Source organism: Platichthys flesus, chromosome 2 (assembly GCF_949316205.1).
Source record: "Platichthys flesus chromosome 2, fPlaFle2.1, whole genome shotgun sequence".
In the NCBI taxonomy this organism is placed as follows: domain Eukaryota; kingdom Metazoa; phylum Chordata; class Actinopteri; order Pleuronectiformes; family Pleuronectidae; genus Platichthys; species Platichthys flesus.
The window spans coordinates 23,562,523-23,586,977 of record NC_084946.1 but is presented as its reverse complement, the minus strand read 5'-3'; the positions used below and the strand labels follow the sequence as shown (position 1 = coordinate 23,586,977).

The following is a 24,455-nucleotide window of genomic DNA, read 5'->3' as shown; positions in this document are numbered from 1 at the left end:
CAGCATTGCTTCCTAATGAATTTAAATGCATTTAATTGCATGATAGTACAAAGTCACTCATAGTTTACGTGTGTTATGTGTAAAATGTATACATATATCTACATGTCTTCGTCCTACAGATCAGGAGCGGATAGGAAAGGATTCGAACTACGAGCAGGAAGGGAAGGTGCAGTTTGTTATCGATGCTGTTTACGCGATGGCACATGCCCTTCACAACATGCACCAGGAGCTGTGCCCAGGGATCGTGGGCCTGTGCCCCAGGATGGATCCCATCAACGGCACTCATCTGCTGAAGCTCATCCGCCGACTCAACTTTGCAGGTGAGTTATGTTTATTGATGCTGGAGAGACTTTGTTAGTTTCAGATTCGGAGGTTTATCGTAATGTGGGGTTTTAAAAACACTCGGTATTCTAACTAACATTTCAGAGGCAAATCACCCTCACATCCCCTCATGATATGAGACTGCACCTTGAAGGTCACAGTGTTGGAGTCTTGTTTTTTCCTTCAACATTTGCACAGGCAACAGGAAACATGATCTATTTTTGGATGAAAACAAACAAATGCCAGGTGTACAGTAAAATTTGAACACGCCATACAAACCGTGGATATTTAAACCCAATAAAACAAAATGTTAAAAAGAGACTGTGAGTGCCGATAGTCATCGTCAGCACTGTAATAAATGTCTAACACAGTCAATGTACAATAAATAATCAGGGATTTGTAGAAATATTATTTTATTATTTGATTATAATGGCAGAGAAGAACAATGGGTCCCCTCAGTCACTTTGATTCATCCTCTGTATATTAAATATTGAGCGGTGGTGATGCCGAATGAAAAATGAACTGAATCACCAAGGTCATTAGGATTTCATCCTTTGAGAAGAATGAATGTTTTACAGTCTGAAACAAAATGTCCGAGCAGTAAACTGAGACTATACCATGAAAAAAGATGATCAAATATTTAGTCAAATCTTAAATTATAATAATCATTTTTAACCCGGAACCTGATAAGGTCTATAAATCCACTAACCTGAAGTAGTTTGTGTACACTGGGGACCTTTTACCATCTCGTGGGTCAGAAACCAGTATCCTACTCACTGTGTTCTGTTGTGTATGTTTTTTAATTTCCTCAATGTAGCCCCACATTATTCCCAGCTATTAGTCAGGGTTAACGTCACACATTAATATGAACTGCTCTCACACCAAGAGCAGTGATCCATCAGTGAGTTTCATTATGTAGACACTGCCTCTTTAACACAAAGCAATTTAAGACAATTCAAATTCTTAGACAGAGACTGGAGTTTGCAGTGATGGTACAGATTAATTATTCATTTAAACTTCTACCCGTCAAGTTCATTTGTCATTCTGCATGTTACATTGGCAGAATATCAATTCAATTAAATCAGGAAGCTGTTTGTTACAATGAAAGTGAGTAATAACTAGACACTTTTGCAATATTTAAAGATTCAGCTAGTTGTAGCCTTCTGTTTATTTATGGCTGTTTTTACAAGTTTGGGAAACAGTGGGAGTCATACGCGACATTAAAGAAACACTATGTAACTTTTACTGAGCAGCAGCGCCCCCTGCAGCCACACGTGGTGACTCCTTCTGCGGGGAATGGGAATGATCGAGGCTCCAATCTTTGTGAATCTTCCAAGTCATTTCGAAGCCACTATTTTGAAGGTCTAAGAAAGTTGCACAGTGTTGCTTGAAAGTGGATCTCATCAGCTGCCCAGCCAAAATGGCAAATAATCAAAAAGTGCGGATGAGATCAATTCAGCTTTCCAGGTTGTTACAAGTCGTCTCGCAGAAAAGAAAAACTCTCAAGCTGAATTATTTATCCAGTGAACTACTCAGAGCAAACTCTACTGCAGTGTCTGAATCCACTGACGTTCTTGGGGCAGATGCGTCACTCGCTAATGATTTATTTGTGTTTACTATCACAACAAACCTGTGTGAATTAGTCTGCTACGTCTAGTGTGTATCCCTATAAATGTTGTTATAGCAACAAGCAGGAAAAGTGCATCTAGGTTTAGTTGTGTACATTTTCAAAATCTGCAGTAGGATAAACGTACGATTTCCTCAACACTATATTCAATAATATCTCAGTTTGGACTTAATTGAGTTCATCAATGTAAAGAAGCTGATTTGAAATCCCATTATTTGCTGGGGAAAACAAAACAACCCTTAAACCCCAACTGCACAGGCTGAGGAACCGAGAGCATGAGGCAGAGAAACAACTGACAGGCCACTGTTTGCATCATGCATGTTGTGTTCACTGGTCGTCAGACAAAAAACAGATCCCTGATCCTCTGTCAGGATTCATGAAGTTTACACAACTGTCTGCAAAGGAATGTGCTTGTCTCCGATTTGCATATACTCTATGTTGTGTTTTTATTCCATCTCTGCATATACTCTTTTACCTTAGAGAGCACACTGAGCCTGGCACAGAGTTCAGAGCAGGAGTTTCAGATGCAGCTGGAAGACAAGGCAGCTTCTTTCCTCCCTTTGGCACCGATGTTTGTGTTCTTTGAGGTTTTGCTGTAAAAATCCTCCAAGTCACACACATTTTTATCTAAGATGGTGGAATGATAGTGTGGCTATTATATATATATATATATATATATATATATATTCCAAGACAGATTATAAATCAGTCCTTTTAAAATGGTTCCAGTTCCTTAATCTTGACGATATGAACCCACTGCAATGATCTAAATACAAGTTTTAGTGCTTTATACGGTAAATATTCCAGCTCCAAACTCATTGTGAAATGTCTCCTCACCACCAGGGGCGCTCACACCGCCGGCTGATCGCAAAAAGTCAAACAAGCAGTTTCCTTTTCAAATGTATTCTAGCTGAATTGACTTTCAAACATTTGCTGCAATTCCTGTTGTCGGAATCCTTTTGCTTGAAAAACTGCAACAATTTCGACAGTTTAGCTTTTGGCATTTTGTAGTTGCGTCCACTGGAATTTTTAGGAAGCTACTAGCCAACTGTAGAGTGAGGTTACATGCTGCGTCGCCACCAGAGTTAAGTGTTATGTCAACTAGGCACGTGTGGTGATCTTCATATTGCTGTAACTACTTAGCACTGAAACGAGGCACCAAAATCTGCGTTGTGATTGGCTCCTGTATGTTCCAGCCGTGTAGGAACCGTTGCGTGATCGGCGTTAGATTCCAGAACACACCCCTATCGAATGATGGATAACTCTAAGCCCTTCTAACTGTCTCCACAAAAATTGGCTTTACAATGAGGACTAAGTGCTGCTCCTCACAAAGTGGCCTCCAGTGCAGCACTATTGATCATATCGAACTAAATATTTCCTGAACCAGGCGAACTACATAAACGTTGCACCACCGTCTGACCGGAGGGAGTTGCCTTGAGGTTATGCTACTCTCCATCTAATTGCATCAGCACACAGCAGTGGTGTATTGAACTTGTATAGATTCATAAAACAACGTAAGTGCTGGGGCCGGACTTGCCTGGTTTGTTTTTTATTTTCAAAGACAATATTTTTGTCCGTGCTCTGATATTAGTATGTTATGCACCAGTAAACAAAAAGGAGCCGTCAAAAATTGTTTGTGAAAACAGGTAACATTTTTTCTATCGTGATGATTCATTCTTGGGGCAGAGCCAGCAAGAAAATCTATTATCACACGTTTTCGGTCGTCAGCAGTTTTTTTACTGGACATCTGCTCAAATTCCTTCGTGTTGTCTTTCACTGCAAGGCTCACAGGAGTCCAGTAAAACCAGAGCCGCTGCCAATGGATTGTGACTCAGGTTGCATATGCACTGAAACTTTATAAAGGTTAAATGTCGAAATGTTCTTACGAAGCAAAGACGCGGAAGAAAAAAAACATTCTTCGGCGATCTCCCGGTGGACTGTCGGGATCTCAACAGGGGACACGGGGAGAGGCAGCCGGCTGATAACCTTTTAGAGAAGACGAAGAACAAGTCTGAGTAAAGTAGTTGGTGGGAATATTTCGCGGTACTCTGGGAGTATTTGTGTGTTTCTTCCACAAATAAACCGAAAGCTGCTGTATTAGAAATCACCTTTTCAAAAGCTCAATGCTATTTTTTCCCCCCGTTCATTCAGCAGCAGAGAGCTGTGGCCGATGAAAGCAGGAGAATCAAACAGCGTCAGTCCGTCTTTACGCACTGTTTGACTCTCTTTAGAGCCGCTTCCTTCTTGTTCCCACCTCTTAATTCAGTGTGGCTCAGAGTCTTTCAGACTTCACTGGGCCTCGGCTGAATGAAGCTTCCCATCAGTGTTTCATGTCTCTCGCTATCACGTCAGGGAAAAGTGTTTTCGCTGCGCCGCCATCTGAAAGGCAGTGGCCTTTCCAGCGTCTTTCTCACCGAGGACATTCGAGTGAAGAATAAAAAGGCGAGTTCCCGGGTATTCTTTCCACACCTATTCCTCTCCTGTCACAGATGTGCCACGTCCTCATTGTTGTGCAGCTTAAAAGGATGATTCCAGCTGACACATTTTTCCCATAATGCAAAATGTCTTCACTTCGATGCTGACGTGAAACCCAGGCCTGTTCTTCCTAAAAAATCTAACATCATAACACTGTGAAGCCTGTTCATTGTACCAGAGGCTATGTTTATATATTTTTTTTGTCAAGTTAAAGGACCACACCAAAGAAATGTACTGTACGTCCTCAGATGGAGCTTTTCCTCGACTCCGCTGCAGTGAGGAACCATGACTTTGTTTGAAACAGGCTTATTCACATCAAAGACAGGATTTGCCATTTCCCAGTTTCATGAGCGTGTCTTATCACATTATCCCAGTATCTGCACGAACCAAGTGAAATGCTTTTTAGGACGTCAAGCTGAACATTAGAGCAGGCCAATGTGTTTTGAATCAACAACAATATTGCTCTATGGAAAATAATAACTTCTAGTGTGATGCATTATATTAAATAATAACACTTCCACTAATGGTCATGGTAATCTATAGTTTTTGCATTTTGCTCTTAACAAACGCTGATGAAGAAATAAGCTAGAGGTAAATCCACAAGGGCCAAACTCGCTTCCAATAAGTCATCTTCTCAAAATGTAAGATCTCTAAAAATTTCAAACACTATTTCATGGCCTTTTTATGACCTTTGATTTTAAACATAAAAAGTGAAGATCCTTTAAATTGTTGGATTTGCTGATGCCCTTATTTGAGGTTAGATTCATTGACCTGCTGCTGAAGCTCTCTCACACTCACTCAAGTGCTGCTTTTGCCCAATTTGTTCTGGTCAGACCAGTCCTGACATCACGAGCAGCTCTCTTGCTGCTGCTGTTACACTATTTTCACATGTTGCATTTAATTACTGATAAAAATCTATTCTTGTTCCTGTTATGAGGCCAAATTCAGGCGGTAATCATCCTCATAGAGCTGCAGGTTAGTCACCAAGCAGCTGCTCTGAGCTACTTTCCTGTAACACTCAGTCATTAGTTCAAGTCACTTCCAGTCTGCAGATTTTTTTTCAGCACGGTTTGAGTCATCGTCAATACACTCAATCCTGTCCTGCACTGCTGCCTCACATTAAACACCTTCCAGGGGCTCAGAGGGCAAGATTCCATCCATTAGGGAATCTGCACTAACTGTTGAGTTGAACTATCAGTCACCTGACAGTGAAGTGCAAGGGCAGGACAAGGACTGAGGGAAATTAGCATTGAGCAGTGTTTCTGTTCAGGAGGAGAGATAATGCAGCTTAGTAATGAGATGTATTATTTGCATGTGCATTATGCTGAGTAATTTTGTAAGCTAATTTAATGTTTGCAACATTTCAATATAGCAGAACCATACGTGCTGTGAGTGGGTAATCTTTCAGATGTCATGACAGAGGCATGACGGTGAGGACAGTAACACAAACAACTCCCCAAAAAAGAAAGAGCATCCATGATAAATTCTGCATGATTTACCTGGGCTATGGTCATTAAGAGTTAATGACCCGTGCAGAGGGCAGCAAGCTGGGCTTCCGTTCACCAAGGTGTCCTGGTTGTGCATCCATGCAGAACAAGCACATGTTGGATTAATGATCACACTTGGGTAATTATTAAGGTGTGTGTGTGTGTGTGTGTGTGTGTGTGTCTGTGCGTGCAGCGGAGGAGGGAGGTGGAGCAACACCACGATCATTAAATATTACATGTAATTACAAGCACTCCATTAACCCCGGCGTTTGTTTGAGAGCATACAAAGCAGGGAGCAAACGAGTGGCCTGTGGTGGAGCGCGGCACGATGCAGCGGTGGCAGAGGCCTCCGAGGGGCTCATTATTAACCTAACCGACTGTTTAGACAAGCAGTTTGTGCCACATGACAGGTTCTAATTCCTCATCTGCAACTCAAACGTTGAGCATACTGCCCCACGATGCACCTTAATGAAGAGGATGCCCCACCGGCTTAAGAAAAACGTGGACTTTATATATAAAAAATGGAAGACGGGTCTCCACTGTACAAAGATTAAGCCAAAACAAACCGGGATACTGGGTGCTGCCATCTTGTGTTGGTGGGTCTGCGTCGGTGTGATCATTGGGGCTCACAACTCACAAATTGATTAACAGGTCAACAATCATACTGTCCACATTTTTTTTTAAATAAACTTGAATATTACAAACCCAAAACTTTACTGTAAAATCTTGAAATGACTTGCAATTGGTTTTCTGCCAAATCCTCTTTACGTCGAATAAATAAAATTGTTTACAAAAAAAAACAATAGGAAGCCAGTTTCTGTTACCTTCGCAGGATTGTAATAAACCCGACCAATCATGTCCTCCAAACAAAATTACATGATTTGCTGGTGCACCTGTCGGTCGGCCGCCTGAAGCAGAGACATTAGCCAGACGTTGGCGAGCAGCGGGGTGTACCTATGATAAGGGCGTAGACAGAAGGGGGGGAAGTGTCTTTCTAGCTTTTCCAGGATTACCGACCCCGAGCATCAAACATGCGTGTTATATACGAGCAGTGGTAACAGGTGAAACTTGTGCATACAGAGTTTACAGATGTACAGAAAGCTCAAAGCCGAGAGTGTCAATCTCCGAAAGGTCTTCACGTGAAAAGCAAGCATGACCGAAAGACCCATGAAGCAGTTTAATATAATCATATCAGCAGCGTTATGCCGGTAGTGTTGCTGTATTATTCTCTCAGACACAACCAGTGTGGCATTCAGCGTCCAATTTCCACTTCCACTGACAGCGGTGTCCACATAAGCACTTACAGGCTCCGGCACATAACCCCGACCGTGACAGTAAAAGGCAGGAGACGGGTTTCAAAGCATTTTTTTTTTTGTTTTTTTTAAATGGAGGAAATGGAAGAAAACAGCACGATTCTAATCTGCGGTGGAAAAATATGACAGTTTAGCAACACCACTGATGAGCTTAATATGTTTTCTATAAACATAACGCTTCTCCGCTTCATAGAGTCACTGTAATCCTCCCGTGATCACCGGCTGCTTTGTGATGTGGGCAGCATTGTCACGCAGGCGAGGCTGAGTGAAAAGGTAATGCCGTAATCCAGCAGGCCTGACTCATGGAGATGTGGATTAGGGCGCCGCATCCTCCAGGGTTGAGACAAAGAGCGAGTGGGGGGGGTGGGGGGTGGGGTGGGGGGGGGGGGGGGGATACTCATCAGCAGAAATCCATCAGTGGCAATTGGCCACGTTTACCCTCTTGTTCTTAACTGGGGTGCTCATTGTGTTTTGGGAGACTTAATAATAAACCAGCCAGTGAAACAAAAAAAAAAAAAAATGCAAGGGCTTACGGCTTTCATCGGCTGGAAGGTATAGACGTTTGTGTGGAGCTGATGAGAAAAGCAATTAGACAGGAAGTTTCCCTCGTGCTCCCTCGGAGGAGAGAAGCACTCCCCGTTCCATCATGATTAAACAGATTGCTGGACTGGAATGGAGGCTCATCTGCTTTTTCCATCGGGGAGCTCACAAAGAAGTCTTTGCTGCGCTCTCTTTTGTGACACGTCATTACAGCCTGTCTTAAAAACGCCACACGGGAGCACATTGTTAAACATGGTGATCACAGCAGAGGACATACCGGACAGATGCCATGAGCGGGGGATAAAAGTGAGTTTGAGTTCAAGTGAGGGTTATTAATGTTTTTCAATTTATCAACTTAAAGAATTTATTTTAACCAGTAGGAACACAAGGCTGCGCTGGTTGCAAAAACGCAGCTGTATGTGGATAACCCTATTACCAAAGATGTTTTGTTATTATGCTGTCTGAATATAATTTAAAGGATTCTTTTCTACAATAGTAAAAGTTAAAATGTAGCTTCTACGTGAAGTTAAAATGAAGCCTGATAATCTGATTCGATTTTGTTTTACATCATTCACCGAGCCTGACATCGCGTTCATGCAGATTTATGTCAGGAAGTTTTTTTATTTGGTTTCCTTTGGCCCAATCTGATGACCAGTGGGCGACATATCTGTCCCACTAGTGTCACTTTCAGTTTGGCCACTTTAGTCCCTTTTTGTCTTCTGCCTGTATTTGTCACGTCTTCTATAGCGTGTTAGCTCCCTGTAAAGATGGGTGTCTCCATTCTTAATCCCAGATCTATCCAGTGAACCAGGGATTGTACAATATATGATCCACTTGCAGTATATAGAGGAGGTTTACTTGTCACGGAAACACTCTTCACTCCAAAACTACCGAACAGATTTTGAGGCCTGACTCAAGGAAGAACCCATTATATCCGTTTTGATCAGATTTGGATGAATGGGCAGATCCTGTCATTTCTCTTTGCACTTTCTCTAACATGGTGAGATGGGTTATCAGCCTATGAGGAGGTTTATGCTCCGTTTGTGCCCTCGTAGTTTGCATAGCCCCACAACATACATGGTCTCAAGTACCTGGCATAGTGAAATCATGCCCTGCCAATAGTATAAAGAGACACCCAACAGTTCCTACAATGAGCCACACTCTGCGACAGCGGAGAAGAAAAATCCATTTTAACAGGAAGAAACTTCAAGCAGAACAGGACACAGGGTGGGCGGCCATTAGCTCTCGAGTGGGTTGAGGAGAGAGAAATGTCCAGGAACACAATAATTATTAGCTATTAAGATGGTTTTAAGGCAGCTATGCGACTACTTTAATATAAAATATTAGGGCTTGGCGATATGAATTCAAATCAATATAATATAACTATTTCAAACTTTTGCCTCAATAATTGTTGGTTTCGATATATCTAAGGTCTAGAAAGATCACGGTCATGGTTGGCGCCACATTCCTACTCACCATGTCACCTTCTACACTACGTATATATTTCATCTTGAAACACAACAGGCACAGAAAGTCCTGCGCTGGTTTTTCAATCATCTGGTGTGACCATGAGTCTTACTACATGTTTTCATAGGGAAACATCCACAGCTATTGAAAATATGTTCTCATTGAATTAGAAAGAAAAAGAAAGAATCTAGAAACGTCAGATTGGTTTATAATGTGCTCGAATGATCGTCGTAATAACTGCAATAATGATGGCATCGCATTAGTTTGCCTTCACGGATTCATGCTCACAACACAGAAAATAGCATGTGCAGTAAAGGATGATGATGATGATGATGATAATGATGATTAATCTCTCGTTTAGGCATTGCCGGCAACCCTGTGCTCTTCAACGAAAACGGAGACGCCCCTGGACGCTACGAGATCTACCAGTACCAGATCCAGAACCAGACGGCTGAATACAAAATCATCGGCCACTGGACAGATCAGCTCCACTTTAACGTAAGCATTTCTCTATTCAATATGCTGCAGATATCCTCCATTCTGCCTCTTAGTGTTGTGTTAACGTTGTCGTCCGCGGCGAAAAATCCCTCTGTAAACAACTCGACTTCTCCGCAGCTGCGTGTTCGCCCACTGCCTCGTCCCAAACCATTCCACAGCGCTGAGTGCCATCTTCAAAGGTGTAAATATCCAGAGGGCGCGTGAATGATTAACAGGGCAGACTGTGATGAAAAGAGAAGCGCTATGAAAGCTTAAGGACAGACATATTAAATATCATCTCTCCAGACGGCATCAGTGACTCCCAAAAACAATACTGTGGGCCGGAGCTGTGATGGAGTAACGCTATTATAACTGCAAATTACATGAAGGCACCAAACAAATTATGTTTTGACAAAATGAAGAGGAGGCCTTGGGCGGGCGAAGGAGAGCACGGTTGAACACATGAAGCAGCTCGAGAGGGGCTTTGTCTGCCGTGCCCCTCTACAACGTGCGCTCTATGCAGAGAATGAGGCGAGGGTCTGTGGCTGGGCACCGACTGTGTAACGTGCCACCTCCGACTCTAAAGCCGGCGTTATTTAATTAGCGTTCTTTGAGTTCTTAATTAAATACATATTTAGAGACACATTTACCAGCTTTGGATGAACGAGTCACAATTGGGAAAAAAAATTGATAACGTTGAAGAGAGCGGAACCGTTTAAAATGAGGAATTTAATTTATCTTTACAAGTATGCCTGTAAAAGGAGAGGGGGGGTGGGGAGGTGGGGAGGTGGGGGTCCACCAGAGAGAGGAGTCGGCTGGAATGGAATTCATCATTCATTTCTCTTGAGTATTGATTTTTGAAAAACAAACAACTGAAACAAGAGGAATGAAACACTGTCAGTTTCCTGTGTGCTGCCCTTCAGATGATTCGACCTCTCACTGGGAAGTTTTTACTGAATCTATTTAAAAATAGAGACTTTCTCCACAGCGCCTAATATCACGCTGACATTCTGACCCTGTAGCTTTTGGTAATTAAGGGTCAGGCGACTCCCTTCTTCGACCTCGACCCTTTGATTTTAACTTAAAGGGGACATATTATGCCCATTTTACCACAAGTTGATATGGTTCCTTGGGGTCTTATTGAAATGTTTTTAACATATTGGTCAAAATACCACAAGGATAATTTAAAACAGCACATTTTAACCCTGTCTAAAACAGCCCTCCTCAGATTTACCTGTTTTGAGTCTAACCGGGCCGGTGGAGCCCGGCTAGCGTGACTCCCTACATGGGCATGGTGTGACTATGACGTTTATTTCGGTTGTAATCCCATTCGACACACTCGAGCGTATCGTTTCTGACATAGAGGAACCACAACAAATCAAGTTTTTGGGACGGTAGACATGCCAGATACCCAAATTAACGTTTAGAACCACTACAAAAGTGGAACTTTCATAATATGTCCCCTTCAACTTAAAAACTTTAAAGTCTAGTGACATGTATATTGCATGTTGTGATGTTTTTGCGGCGACAAAATATGTCCACACATAGACAGGGATGCAGGCAGGCAAACAAATCCTTTTAACACATGCCCAAGTACTCAATTCCACCACAGTGGTAGTTCCAGCTTCAGACAAACACATGGGGGAAATGATACCAGCCCCACTGCCGCAGCTCATAACCGAGTAGTATCAGATCATATTTTAGCACAAGCTCCAAAACCCCAACAATAAGTACCATCTGTCTAGACTTTCCTTGACCCCCAGGACTGCGGATCTTCTGGGATCAGTAAAGCATCACTACCTGTCACAGCCATTTTAAAGGATACAGGCGGCTTAGCACAAATCTCTCCTCATCTGTCTTAACATCCCTTCATTTCTCTGTATCTCTCCGCTGTCGCAGGTTCGTTCGATGCAGTGGCCGGGTGGTGTCCGTCAGATCCCCACCTCAATCTGCAGTCATCCCTGTCAGCTTGGCGAGCGCAAGAAAATCGTGAAGGGCATCCCCTGCTGCTGGCACTGCGAGCGTTGCGATGGTTACCAGTATCAGGCGGACACCTACACCTGTAAGATGTGCCGCTTTGACTTGCGGCCGAACGAGAACCACACGGGTTGTGCTCCGATCCCCATTGTCAAGCTGGAGTGGAGCTCTCCGTGGGCGGTCATCCCCGTGCTCATTGCCGTACTCGGCATCATGGCCACTTTGTTTGTGGTGGTCACGTTCATCCGCCACAACGACACCCCCATCGTGAAGGCATCGGGCCGAGAGCTGAGCTACGTGCTGCTCACTGGAATCTTTCTCTGCTACGCCACCACATTCCTGATGATTTCCACCCCCGATGTAGGAATCTGCTCCCTGCGGAGGATCTTCTTGGGTCTCGGGATGAGCATCAGCTACGCCGCCCTACTCACCAAGACCAATCGAATTTACCGCATCTTCGAGCAAGGCAGCATGTCCGTGAGTGCGCCCAAGTTAATTTCTCCAGCCTCCCAGCTAGCCATCACGTTCACCCTGGCGTCGGTGCAGCTGCTCGGGGTGTGCATCTGGTTCGGTGTCGATCCCTCCAAGGCAATCATTGACTACGAGGACCAGAGGACGTCTAACCCCGTGCTGGCTCGTGGTGTGCTCAAGTGTGACATCTCTGACCTGTCTCTCATCTGCCTGCTGGGCTACAGCATGCTGCTGATGGTCACCTGTACAGTGTATGCCATTAAAACCAGAGGGGTGCCCGAGACCTTCAATGAGGCCAAACCCATCGGTTTCACCATGTACACCACCTGCATTATTTGGCTGGCGTTCATCCCAATCTTCTTTGGCACTTCACAGTCCACGGAGAAGGTAAGATTACAACCACTTTATTTCTCTTCTCCTACTATTGACATAACTGATTGAAACTATTACTTTGAAATCATAGTAATTTCAACGAACTTACACTTATACTATTGTGGATAGTAAGTGCTTAGAATTTTCATGTTTAAATTGTGCAGTTACTACTCAAAACGTTTCCCATTACTGACAGTACAGCTCAGCCATCTTAATACTTTTACCTCCATCCCACACATATGAAAGAGAACAAATGCTTTTTTTCATATCAAAATTCAACTTGTTTTTTTAGGATAACTGCAATTTTATAAATGAAGTGAATAGAACTCAGCTGCTAAAAACCGCAGCTAAAAAGGGGGATGTCACGCGGAAGTCTCAGACTTTGAAAAACACTAACGCTCTCAAGTGTGGACACAGTTTTTCTGAGTTCATTCTCTATTAACTTTGTGGGCAGAACACAAACCTGTGACTCACTTATATGTGATGGCTGTATGCCACAGTGCATTAGAAACCCATGAGCTGTTTACATAAACACAAAGCGCACACTCATATTCCCATGTCAAATCAATGTTCCTGACCTCGTGAACCGTGGACCTGGATCACATCCAGTGGGAGCACTGGGAGGCTACAGGTCAAGAGGGATCCGAAGGGGCTTGGAACGCCCCTCAAGATCAGTCGAAGCCAAAAGGCTACAACAATGACACAGTAGAAATGTGTATATCCAGTTGAAAGAGGTCTTTGGCTGTGAAACGAAAGGGGCTCAGTGGCTACAAGAGAAGCCAAGAGGGAAAAGCCTCATTTTGGCAGGGACACTATCAGCGGTGCCAGCATGGGTCTGACAGATGCAACAAATTAATCCTTTCCTCCTTTACACGAAACAATGCATCAGAATCCTGGCTCGGAAAACTGGCTGTGACGGTTACCTGTGTGGAAACACAGATGGAGAGTTGCATTGCATCATGCTCAGCATCCTAAAATCAGATTCTACAGTCAACAGCATTGCAGAGAACACCCACACTGCTGCAGCCAATTGTATTACATTAAAATTAATAAGTAAAAGTGTGTAGCTCGCACTTTAATGACGTTTTCTCATATGTTGCATGTTGTGTTAACACCACGGAGCCTCAACTTGTGTGAATCTGAGTGTCGGTCTTCTCGTGCCCCATAAATCCACTGATGTAGATAATAAAAATTGCCTGTGCACCAATAAAAGTATTACATTCTTGATTATCATACACAGTAAAGAAAACGCTGCCCAAGTACAAAGCCCACATTCTTTTTTAATGTGAGTGTTGCACATCCTAAGTCGCATGTCAACAGCAGCCATGGAGACGGGCGAGCTCTTTGTTTAATCATCCCATCTCCTCTCTGAAGATGAAAGAGAATTAAACAATCACAGAGATATCGAGCAGCTTTTTTGGAGGATGAGGTAATCCATTAGCCGGCATGGCTCTGAATAGTAAAATACAAGTGGGGATAGAAAAAGAAAATCTATAAAGGGTAAGTGAAATCCTACTTTTTTGCTTCGTCTTCTTCTTCTTCTGTACCTCGGATGAATTTAAATTATGTTGATTTACAAACTCAAAAACCTAATCAAAGACCCTCAGTTTCCTCGCTCCCAATTTTATGAGTCATTCATTAATTTTTATGTTCTGTCGAAAAACTGTACACACAATGGCTGGGAGATAGGCCTATTTTTATCGTTTGGAGAACTTCTTCCATCACCCTGAGCCATGAGCGTTGAGGTAAAACATAAAATGAAACTCAAACATGGAAATTTAGCTTCAGGGAAATGTTCCACTTTTTCCCCTTGTATTCATTTAAGAGAGAAAAATCACATTTAATATCAAATTAAAAGGTCCTTTGAGTGTCGAGTCTGAAAAAAAAGCTTCACACTCTAATACGGTTCGGGGGAAGTAAGGCCGTGCACGTTTCTTTGTTATAGTGGAACGCTTTTAACAAACTGACTTCCCAGAAATAAAATCCAGCATCGGTCGTTTCAGCAAGTCCTAAAATGACAAAGCTCTGTGGTGATGGTAGAGTTCATGCCGGTGATCTTCAGATATCTGACTTTGAACTGTTTATGCATGTATAAAGATGGGCAAATGGATACATGTATGTATGGATGAATGGTCTGTGGCACAGAAGGTAGTGCAGGTTATCCAGTAACCACTAAGGTGAATGACTAGTACAGAACAAACATTGAAGTGAAGAAGCACCATATGAATGTGTGTGAATGGGTGCATGTGCCTCGTAGTGTAAAGTGCTTTGAGTCATTCAGACTGGAGAAGTTTATTAAGTATTTCATCAGACAGACAGATCCTTCCTGTTTCTCTCCTCTCAACACACATTGCACTGCACAGACACAGTGCAAGCTGCTGGACGCTCTCCAGGTTTGTTGTGGTGCAAGAAAACATGACATTTGTGGTGTTGTGTGTTGCCAACTCCTCTCATTACCGACCACTCGTACAGTTTGTGTTTTGTTTAAAAAGAAATCAATCAAGTTGGTGGCAACTTGCTTTTCGTGGGATTTGACCAATCTGTGTGAGTTTCAGCATTTTTCACTTCATGAGATTGCTACTGTTGTAATTGTCATCACTGGTGCCACTCCCTGAAACTGACTCTCCTGCATGAAATATTGTCAAATTGTTGACATTTGAGCTAGCTCTGCTGACGCTACACTACCTGGAACCCCTTATTTTCCACTTATCTAAACACAGAACTCGCTAGTGGCAGTTTAGAGCAATAGCTGTGATGAAAACGTGATTTCTATGAAAAGAAAAACTGCAGTTTGCATATACTTTACTTTAAACATGTGGTATCATATCGGTATAGATTTGCATGTTCGCCGATGCCGACGTGGCATTTTCTGCTTGCCCCAGATTCACAGCCAAATAGAATGACTTCTTTCTTGGCCCATTTCCCATCATTTCACTAGTTTGGTGAAATCTGTTCGTAGATTTTGCACGATCCTGATGACAAACAAACAAAGCAACTAACCGACAAATCAACAAACAAACAGACAGGGGTGAAAACGTAACCTCTAATAATTGAAATGACAAATCCCCCCATCCCCAAATAGAAAGACACACATGTCCTGTGAACATATGTGTGTTCTGAAGACCAGTTACAATCAACCCGTGTTCTTCTATCAGGACTTCTTGGCTTTAACAGTTCATACGTAAGAAAATAAAACCTGTGACTGATTTTCTGAGCGGTTACATAAACAATGTACCTATTAGAAGAATGAACGTGTCAAAGCAAGCGCACCTCGTAATCATCGCACTGTAAATGACAGGCCCCACGAAGCCTCACAGCCCACGCTGACGTGTGGTTCAGAGCAATTAAATGCTCCACTTCCTCCGGGGTCTTGATTTACCTTATCTCCTCGCCTCTGCTCTCATCACCAGTTTACAACGGGGCCTCTGCCTCGGCGTTACAGGCACAGCCGTTTATTTGTCAACCTGGCGGAGGGATGAACGTAACGAACAGGCGCAGGAGGCTCCCTCCATCATTCAAACAGGGACACCTGCTCTGTCTGTGGAGCACGATCACTGAACTGTGCGCCGCCGTCAGGAATAGATGTGACACCTGCTTACCTGGAGCAAGCGTCTAAATCAGGGGTTGTCTCTGAGACGGGGGCCGGGGGAGGGGCATCGCACGATAGCCTGCATGGAAATGGGGCTTTGGAACAATAGGCTCAATTCAAATTCAATCAGCCCACACAATGAGGCGCTGCCATCGCGGTGCACGAATGGACTGACGGATCGAGCGCTGTTGTTTATTTCGCCGTGGAGTTTCCATCACACTTTTGCCGGTGTCAGCCTGAACTGCTGTCGGTGCGCCGGTCGGACACAGAGTGGGAGTTGAGGGGGAGTTCATCGAGACCAGACGTCAGACAGGAGCGTCCTCGGTGTGTTCGTCCGGGTCCTTTTCCATTTCCTTCTTTGTCTCTCCTCAGTCCACAGATTAGCAGCATTACTCACACTAATGTCCCACAGGCTCAGGGATACATAATGAAGACCGATGCTACAGAGAGTGCCGAGCAGCTTCTCCATAGAGCGGTCGAAAGCACAGCGGCTCCTCTGGGTCCTGGCTATTGACCCCCCCCCCCCCCCCCCCCCCCCCGGCGCTCCACTAATGGCTGAACAGGCAGTGAACCTAATCAAGGCCAAAGGATTGTGATCTTAATAAATGACATTCTCCCATGAAGGTATATTATTGCGTCCCCCCCCCCCCCCCCCCCAGGGGCTCCTATTTGTTTATAAACTTAATTAGTGTGCAATTAAAGTGAATTCTCATGCAGCAAGTCTCTCTGCGCAACATTTGTGCTGCACGCTGAGAAATAACCCAGTAGCTCCGTGCAGAATAGGGAATTATGGAGTTTGAATGAATTTGATAGTTTGCATCCTGGAGCAGAAGCTCTCCAGAGTCCCCGGCAGGAAATAGAATCAGTTTATCTGTTTACATTTATTAACCCTCAGATTAATCTTATGTTATCAGTTATTACAGACGCTCTCACTTAACTCCTCGTGTCAGATACGTTATGGACTCATGGTGGGTTTTTTGTCCTCCCATGTTTTGCGGCTGTACTTCTCCTGTGTTACCTCTCGCCCCGGGCGCGTTCTGCTGAAGGACTGGCAGGCGAGTGGGAAACACAGAAAGTCTCTTTCATGTGCGGCGCCCGGTGCACGATCAGGTGCACTGCAATCAGGAGGAGACAAATGAATGGATTGAACACAGGAGCAGAGCTGACACAGTGAACAGGACTCGGTTTGTGAGTAAACACAGGGCGACTCTCAGAGGCAGTAGAGTGGGAGATGGATTCTTTAAATGATCACATTGACCTTAAAGAGCCAGTATTAGTGAAGCACTAGTTGTGTTATATACTTTACATTTAAGTCTGTTAAGCATTTTATCTAATAAAATAATTTTAAATAATTGAATTTAATTAAGAGTAAATTCATGTTTTCATTTACTTGACCTTTCATGTGAAATAGTGACATGTATCTAATTGCATCGATTTATTTTGTGTCATTATACAATATTTACCAAATCAATTGAATCATTCAATTGGCAAATATTATTTCAAGACAATCCTCAAATCATTTAGTGACTTGAATTTTAATTCGCTGATATGATAAATTCTGCGAAATTAGATGTTGGTTTCAGAAAACTGCTCATTTGAGACATTTGAGTTTGTCATGATGTTTCTTAATCACGGTTTCATTTCATTTGTTTCTAGACAAATAAATTGAGAAAAGTATTAATGATGATGATGATGAAATTGTGTAGTATTTCATAATTGGAATGGAAAATGTAGTTGAGCTTGGACAACTTTTGGATCTATTTTACGATATTGATATAACACACATATATATATATACTATAGATCTTATTACTTGTTTCAGACATACTGACAGTATCTATAAGTAACCGGTAACAGCTTTTCCAAGTAGGAAGCTATTCTTGGAGAAAAGGCTACACAGATTGTTATTTTCATTCTCGTGGTAACAGCTTGGGCTCAACAGTCGGTCCCTGAGGCGGCAGTGAAATGAGCCCAGAGCAGTTCACTGGTTAACGCTCCCTACAGCTGGGAGAGGACCACCACAGCTGTCCCTCCATCATACTGCTTCAGTTCTTCCACTGTTCTCTGAGGCCAGCAGCCCCACATGGCACCAGGCCGCACTGAGACGAGATGCATGCAGTCCAGAGGGAGAGCAACACGTCATACAAACAAACAGGATATTCAGGCAGAGGTCACATCTGCACATCAGCAAAATGTTACTCAGCTTTGATGAAAAACCAGCAGGGACCTAGAGGGGGGTGGGGGGGGAGGTTAAATCAGTAGTTGATATAGACTCACCCAGTAAAACCACAGAGATATGATACATCTTTAAAGGTGAAATCATATATTATACTTTTAATTTCAATAATGAAAAACAAAAACACACGTAGCTCTTTTCTTTATTCATTTAATAAGTAATAAGCTTTATGTTTACTCAACTATTTAATAAGCTGCCTTATTAAGACGACAGGAAAATGAAAGCACAACTCAATTATGTTATTTAAAGTTATAAAATTAGCTTGAGGCAGTGAGATGTTTTTCTTTTTTTTAATCATAGAAACATACAGATGCTATAAATCCGGTTTAAGAGCCTCAAAGTGAAGTTGTTAGAGAGCTTGTTGTTCAAAACGTTGTGGTTTTCAAAGTTATCAAACTTGAAGCTATATAGTATCAGTCAGGTTGGAAAATGAGCTACTAAAATAAAAAATTCAAAGAGGATATAAGCTATATGGCTATAAGGAAGATGATCTTTTATTTATATCGATTGATTAAATACACTGATTCAGCTGGAATGTTAAAACAAGTGATGAACAAATTCCTAGATCACACAAACAATTCTTATAAAATCCACTGGATCCAGATTTTCATTTGGTTCCACAACAAATTTTATCCTCGTTGATATCAGTCCCCTGTGTTTACCAGAACTATAAACATCAAGATCCATTAAATATTTGCCAGCAGTTATTGAACGTTTCTTTCATGTTTCATCCTTTGTCCAAGTTTTCTCTTACGTGCAGACAAACCAACCAACCAACTAATGGAAATTTTGCCTCCTTAGCAAACGGGTGTATTACTCAACCAGGTAGATGATAATGAATGTAGTTTACAAATCATATTTGTAATTGAGATAGATAAAGATTAAGAAACTCAACTGAAACTTTTCTTTATTTCTAACATATGGCTCAATACTCTATGGGCTGAGAATAACCAAAATAAAAGTTCCTACATTGTAAAACCCAGTGATAACAACCTCACCTCATATGAAGTGTCAGCTCCCGCTCACATTGGAGTAAGTACATTTTGTCCTCATACTGACACTGAATTCATAACTGAAAACACGTACAACAGGAAGTGGAGGCGTCTGTCTCATCTGTAGTGTGCTGAGGTGTCAAGCACAATGCCGAGCCAGCTGTTTGTCGGTCTTCATGCGATGTCGGCAGAAAACGAATTAACAGGACGAATTCCTGTGATTCCCCCTTTTACACAGATGGTAAGCTCCTCGTATTCACACCGGGAAATCCACCTAATTGAGCCTTTTTTGTGTTGCGGTGCACAGCCTGTACACACGGTTTGTTAACAGACACAACCACGTGTAAACCAACTGGTCCTTAAATTAAGCAAATCGACTTCGTCAGTGTTCATGTTGGACTCGGTTTCAATGTAACAGCATGTCATTTGTGTTTTTACAGATTCCCAATCTGTAGTTGTGATGTGAACAATATGACGTGAATGTGACAAATTAAAAAAACAGTTACAAATTGGATTCTGTGGAAGAGCTTGATCGTCTGTTCTGAGGTGATTTGGGCACAAAAAACATCTGATCCCTGTTTCCTATGTTTACACCTTCATTTTTAATTTTGTGTTTACACCGACGTGTCTGTGCCAGTCTCCAAAGATAAGATAAGATTTTATCATTTATAAATTTATAAATCCCAAACACATGCACAGACACACAATTGAGGGAAATTTGTCGTCTGCTGTCAACCCATCTAGTGAACAAAGCAGGACACACAGAGCAGTGGGCAGCCATGGACAGGGGATGTTGGGGGAGTAAGGTGCCTTGCTTAGGGGCACTAGACAGTGGTGGTATAGGGAGAATCCATTTGGACTTTTGAACAGATCCAAGTGTTGTCCATCCAGGTTCGTTTTTTTTTGCTACTGTTACTTGTGGAGTCGAACCAGAGACCTTCCAGTCTGATGTCTTTCCAATTTTCTGCCCATAGTCCAAGTTTTCTGCCACTAGTCCACTGTCGGGACCCCTGCTGCAGAGAGATGCAGGGGGGGGGGGGGGGGGTATCAGTATCATTACATTGGAACTTCGCAAACACAAGCTAATTTCTCTCAGCTGTCACAATATAGTGTGATGTATAGAAATCACACAGGCTTCCTCCCACTTTAATGCTTCCACGAAGATGACTCATTAATTCGCCGCAGCTTTGCAAACAATTAAAATGGAACGGATGAGAGAGATACACCCCCCCCCCCCCCCGCACACCCCCACACACCACCACCACCACCCTGCCCCCGCAATTCAGAGAGTTTGACCGTGTGTAACATTTTCATGAGCTTGTTTCTTTCTTTATGGGCCCGCTTGTATGAGTCAGAAATAGGATCCAACCCGCCGGCGTTATCAAATCTGGGTTCACGCCGACGGGCCGGTCATATTAAAACTAGCATTGCAGAAAATTAAACAAACAAGGTGGCCGGGGCTGGTCCGGCCCAGGAGCCGTAAAAAGCAGATGAGATGCTGATTTAAAACAAGTTTAATCACGTCACTTGCACCGCATAGTCCTGAAGCCTTTATTGGACGCAGTGGAAACTACTTCAACAACAGCTTGGCCCACAAACGGGTCATTGGGCGCTCTAATTAGAATGACACATAGCAGATGTCATGCATGTGCTACACCCACACAGAGAAATGTGTAACATCATGTGTTGAAAAAGGCGAAACTGATTGTGTTGTGCACTGTTTGGTGTTTTGCTCTTTTTCTGCAGATGTACATCCAAACAACCACGCTGACCATCTCGGTGAGCCTGAGCGCCTCGGTGTCCCTGGGGCTGCTCTACATGCCCAAGGTCTACGTGGTTCTGTTCCACCCCGAGCAGAACGTGCCCAAGCGCACGCGCAGCCTCAAGGCCGTGGTTACTGCCGCCACCATGTCCAACAAATTCAACCCCAAGGCCGGACTCAGACCCAACGGAGAAGCAAAGACCGAGCTGTGTGAAAGCCTGGAAACACAAAGTAAGAAGCATGAATACGGATGAGGAGGAGCCCAGTGTTACTTATAAACAGCTGTGTAGCGTGTTATTTAACACTCCACTGAATCCAGTAAATGTGCTACTGTTGGAGGGGGAGGAGGAGGTGGAGGAGGAGGAAGAGGAGGAGGAGGAGGAGGAGGAGGAGGAGGACGTTCTTTGTCTCAACAATGCATCTCTCCTACATTAGTAAAACTTTCACATATTGAAACAGGAATATATGGAATGTGTCTCTGTTACTGCAGTTATTTCACTTCTAGGCCGACTATAGGTAAGTCTAAAGCTCGTAATAAAATTGGTATTTTTTTCGCGAATACTGACTCAAATGTTCCCCTGACCTTTGACCTAATATAAAATGTAAAATTCCCATTAATCACTTGTGCTTTAATTGGTTGATTTCTCTAATTTCCACTGCTTATCGAGTTTAGGTTTAATGATTGTTAAAATTACTGAATAATTGATGAGTTATTTTTGCTTTATCATCCCAATGGGGTTTATTCAGTTTAAACCTACCTATCAGTCAGATGATGCAGCTTGTATTACATTCTAATCTATGTGATATTAAAAATGTTGCGTTCATTTAATTTAAGAGCAAAAAGCTAAACTAAAATCAAACGTTTTGTGAAAAATAAAGGAAGAAACTCATTTTGAAGCCAGACGAGTGATTTAAATTTTAATGTCATATGAATCATCATTGACATTTCAATCTAACTTCAAACTGTGAGGTTGCTCATTATCGACTTAACAACACAATCTGTTTCTTCTAATGAAACCAAACATTCAGTGGGTGTAGCTTGAAATGGAAGAATATCATTTCTTATTTGAAAATTTCAGACAAAACCACCAATTTGAAAACCTCCCGTTGGGCTCAGAGAAACATTTCACTATTTGTTAGTTCAACATGTTGTAGTTTCATCGATCGATTTGGAATAAAGTTTATGACTAATCATTTAATTTCTAAATTGTAAATTAGCTGGGGGTGTGTGGTTCTTCTCTGTGTCTCAGTGTTTACCAACAACAGAGGCTGGCTGCACCGAAACCAGTGACACACTCTGGAGTCACACCAGTAAATAGTTATAGTAAATAATGACTTCAGCATGTGAGTCAGCAGAAATGACTCGTGTAACGTTCAAAGAGGTGCTCCTCTGCTTCACCTCAGGCGGGGGGGGTCCCGTCTTTCGGCACAGAGACGTCTCCTCTGTCTCGACTTCACTAACGAGGACTCAAACCTTTTGTTGCACACTTTTGAAACTGTATTTACGTCTCGTACCAACGGGAGAGAGGAATGTTCCCTTTCACCGGAGAATAAAAAAAGCTGACGTTGTGCTGTGCTGTTAACACAAAGGCACACATCGATAGTAACGATGCCACCGAGCTGTGAGGACCCGGCAGCACAGCTCCACAGCGCAGCATTAATTCCCATCTCGCCCTAAGTTTTTTGTGTGGAGGGTTAATAAGGCCTTTTGTTACAGTAAGTGGCGAGAAGGCAAAGACAGAGAATTGATAGCCGGCAGCAATTTATCCTGATGGGGTGAGCGTTTACGGGGCCACGGCTATTTGAATAAGCGCCGTTTGTCACTGTCATCGGCAGCGCGGATATATACGGCTTGATGAAATTGAAAAATTCCTGTCCGGGCCAGCTCCCGCGACTACCGAGATCCTGGTGGCGATGTGTCAGGATTTATGTGCTCCACCTCAGCGAGTCGGGTTAACACGGTCTGGGGAGACAAACGGCAAGTTGAGGCCTGATAGCTAAAGGAAAGGGAGAAGAGGTGGGGGGGGGGGGGAGAAGGGGTCCCTCTGAATCTCCCCCTTGTGCTGGGATGTGTTTTAGGCTCAGATGAGGCCGGAGATCAGAGGAATCTTCTCATCTTAAGCAAAAATGGCCACATATCATAATTTTCTATCGCTGCAGTTTGACACCTCAACCCTCATCCCTCTCTTTTTCTCTCTCTCTCTCTCTTTCAGCATTCCCAACAAAGCAAACCTACATCAGCTACAGCAACCACGGAATCTAATGGAAGGGACAGAGGTTCTTATCGTAATTCAGGATTTCCACCCTGACGGACGGAGGAGGGAACACGAGAGGGGAACTTAACACAGCTGGGGGGGGGGGGGGGGGGGGGGGGGGGATGAAAAAAATAAATTAAAGAGAGGATGTTTCATTGAACGGGCGGGAGGACCAGAGATCCCTAAGAAACGACATGGGGAGGAGAGACCACAAAGACGTGCAGGGACGGACAAATCCCAGGACCTGAACTGATAACACTACATTTCCTAGATTCCATCTTTTGTCTGCCTCAGAAGAATAAACATGAAAATGAAAAAATACTTGCATGGCAGAGATCCGGGGACTGGAGGGATGGAGCGTTTCCTTTGGAGTGTTTACATTTCAGCGATGACCTCGTTCCACGACGTCTCCCCGCGGTCCAGAGCGGAGCCGACCGAACCCGAACTTGAGATGAAGAATAAGTTCAGGTGTTCTCGGTGTCGTCTGCCAGTTTTTTGCAAACTACAATTAATCTTAAAATTCTCAAGGCGTCACACGGGGATTAATCATCACCGGAAAGGCATGAAAACGTGGTGCTTGGATTTCCAGGAGCGTTTTTTTGTGTTTTTGTTCTTATTTTTTATTTTTTATCTCTAAATGTATTCTGGCCCCACGAGTCCAAACGGCCGGAGCAGGGGGATCATCTCCACATGTCCAGCTGATCTGCTGAACCCGACCATGTGCTTTGATGTCCTCTTCCAGGTTCCCACTGACTTACCGGGAGCGGCTCCACGTATAAGACGATCTCTGCCGACTTTGAGCATGCCCGTTTCGAACATCCTGTGTTGTGTTGTTTAAAAGAAGAAAAAAAAAGAGGAAAAACCACGAATAAAAAAAACAAACAAACAAAGAAAATGAAAAAATGATATCTTTGGAATGCGTTTTAAAAAAAAAACTCTGTTGCAGCGTTGTTAACAATTGTTTGGGCCTGAGCCTATTGTGTCCGTTAAAAAAACTGTTCTCAAATGGTGACGGTCTAGTGAGTGATTGTTTCTCTGTGCTTAAGTGAGGCCATGATTTGTATTACCAGCGAGCCCGAGACTGCCACTCAGCG

The 24,455-nt window shown here is 43.2% G+C and overlaps 1 protein-coding gene across 1 annotated transcript in view; it reads left to right on the top strand.

Annotated features, from left to right (window-relative positions):
• grm4 (glutamate receptor, metabotropic 4) overlaps positions 1-23,455 on the top strand; it is a 121,131-nt gene extending 97,676 nt beyond the window's left edge. The window contains exons 6-10 of the mRNA XM_062407022.1: positions 120-320; positions 9,592-9,728; positions 11,607-12,542; positions 21,091-21,337; positions 23,320-23,455. Coding sequence (XP_062263006.1) covers positions 120-320; positions 9,592-9,728; positions 11,607-12,542; positions 21,091-21,337; positions 23,320-23,369 — 1,571 coding nt within the window. The 3' untranslated portion in view covers positions 23,370-23,455. The remainder of the gene's footprint in view (positions 1-119; positions 321-9,591; positions 9,729-11,606; positions 12,543-21,090; positions 21,338-23,319) is intronic.
• The last annotated feature ends 1,000 nt before the right edge of the window (positions 23,456-24,455 follow it).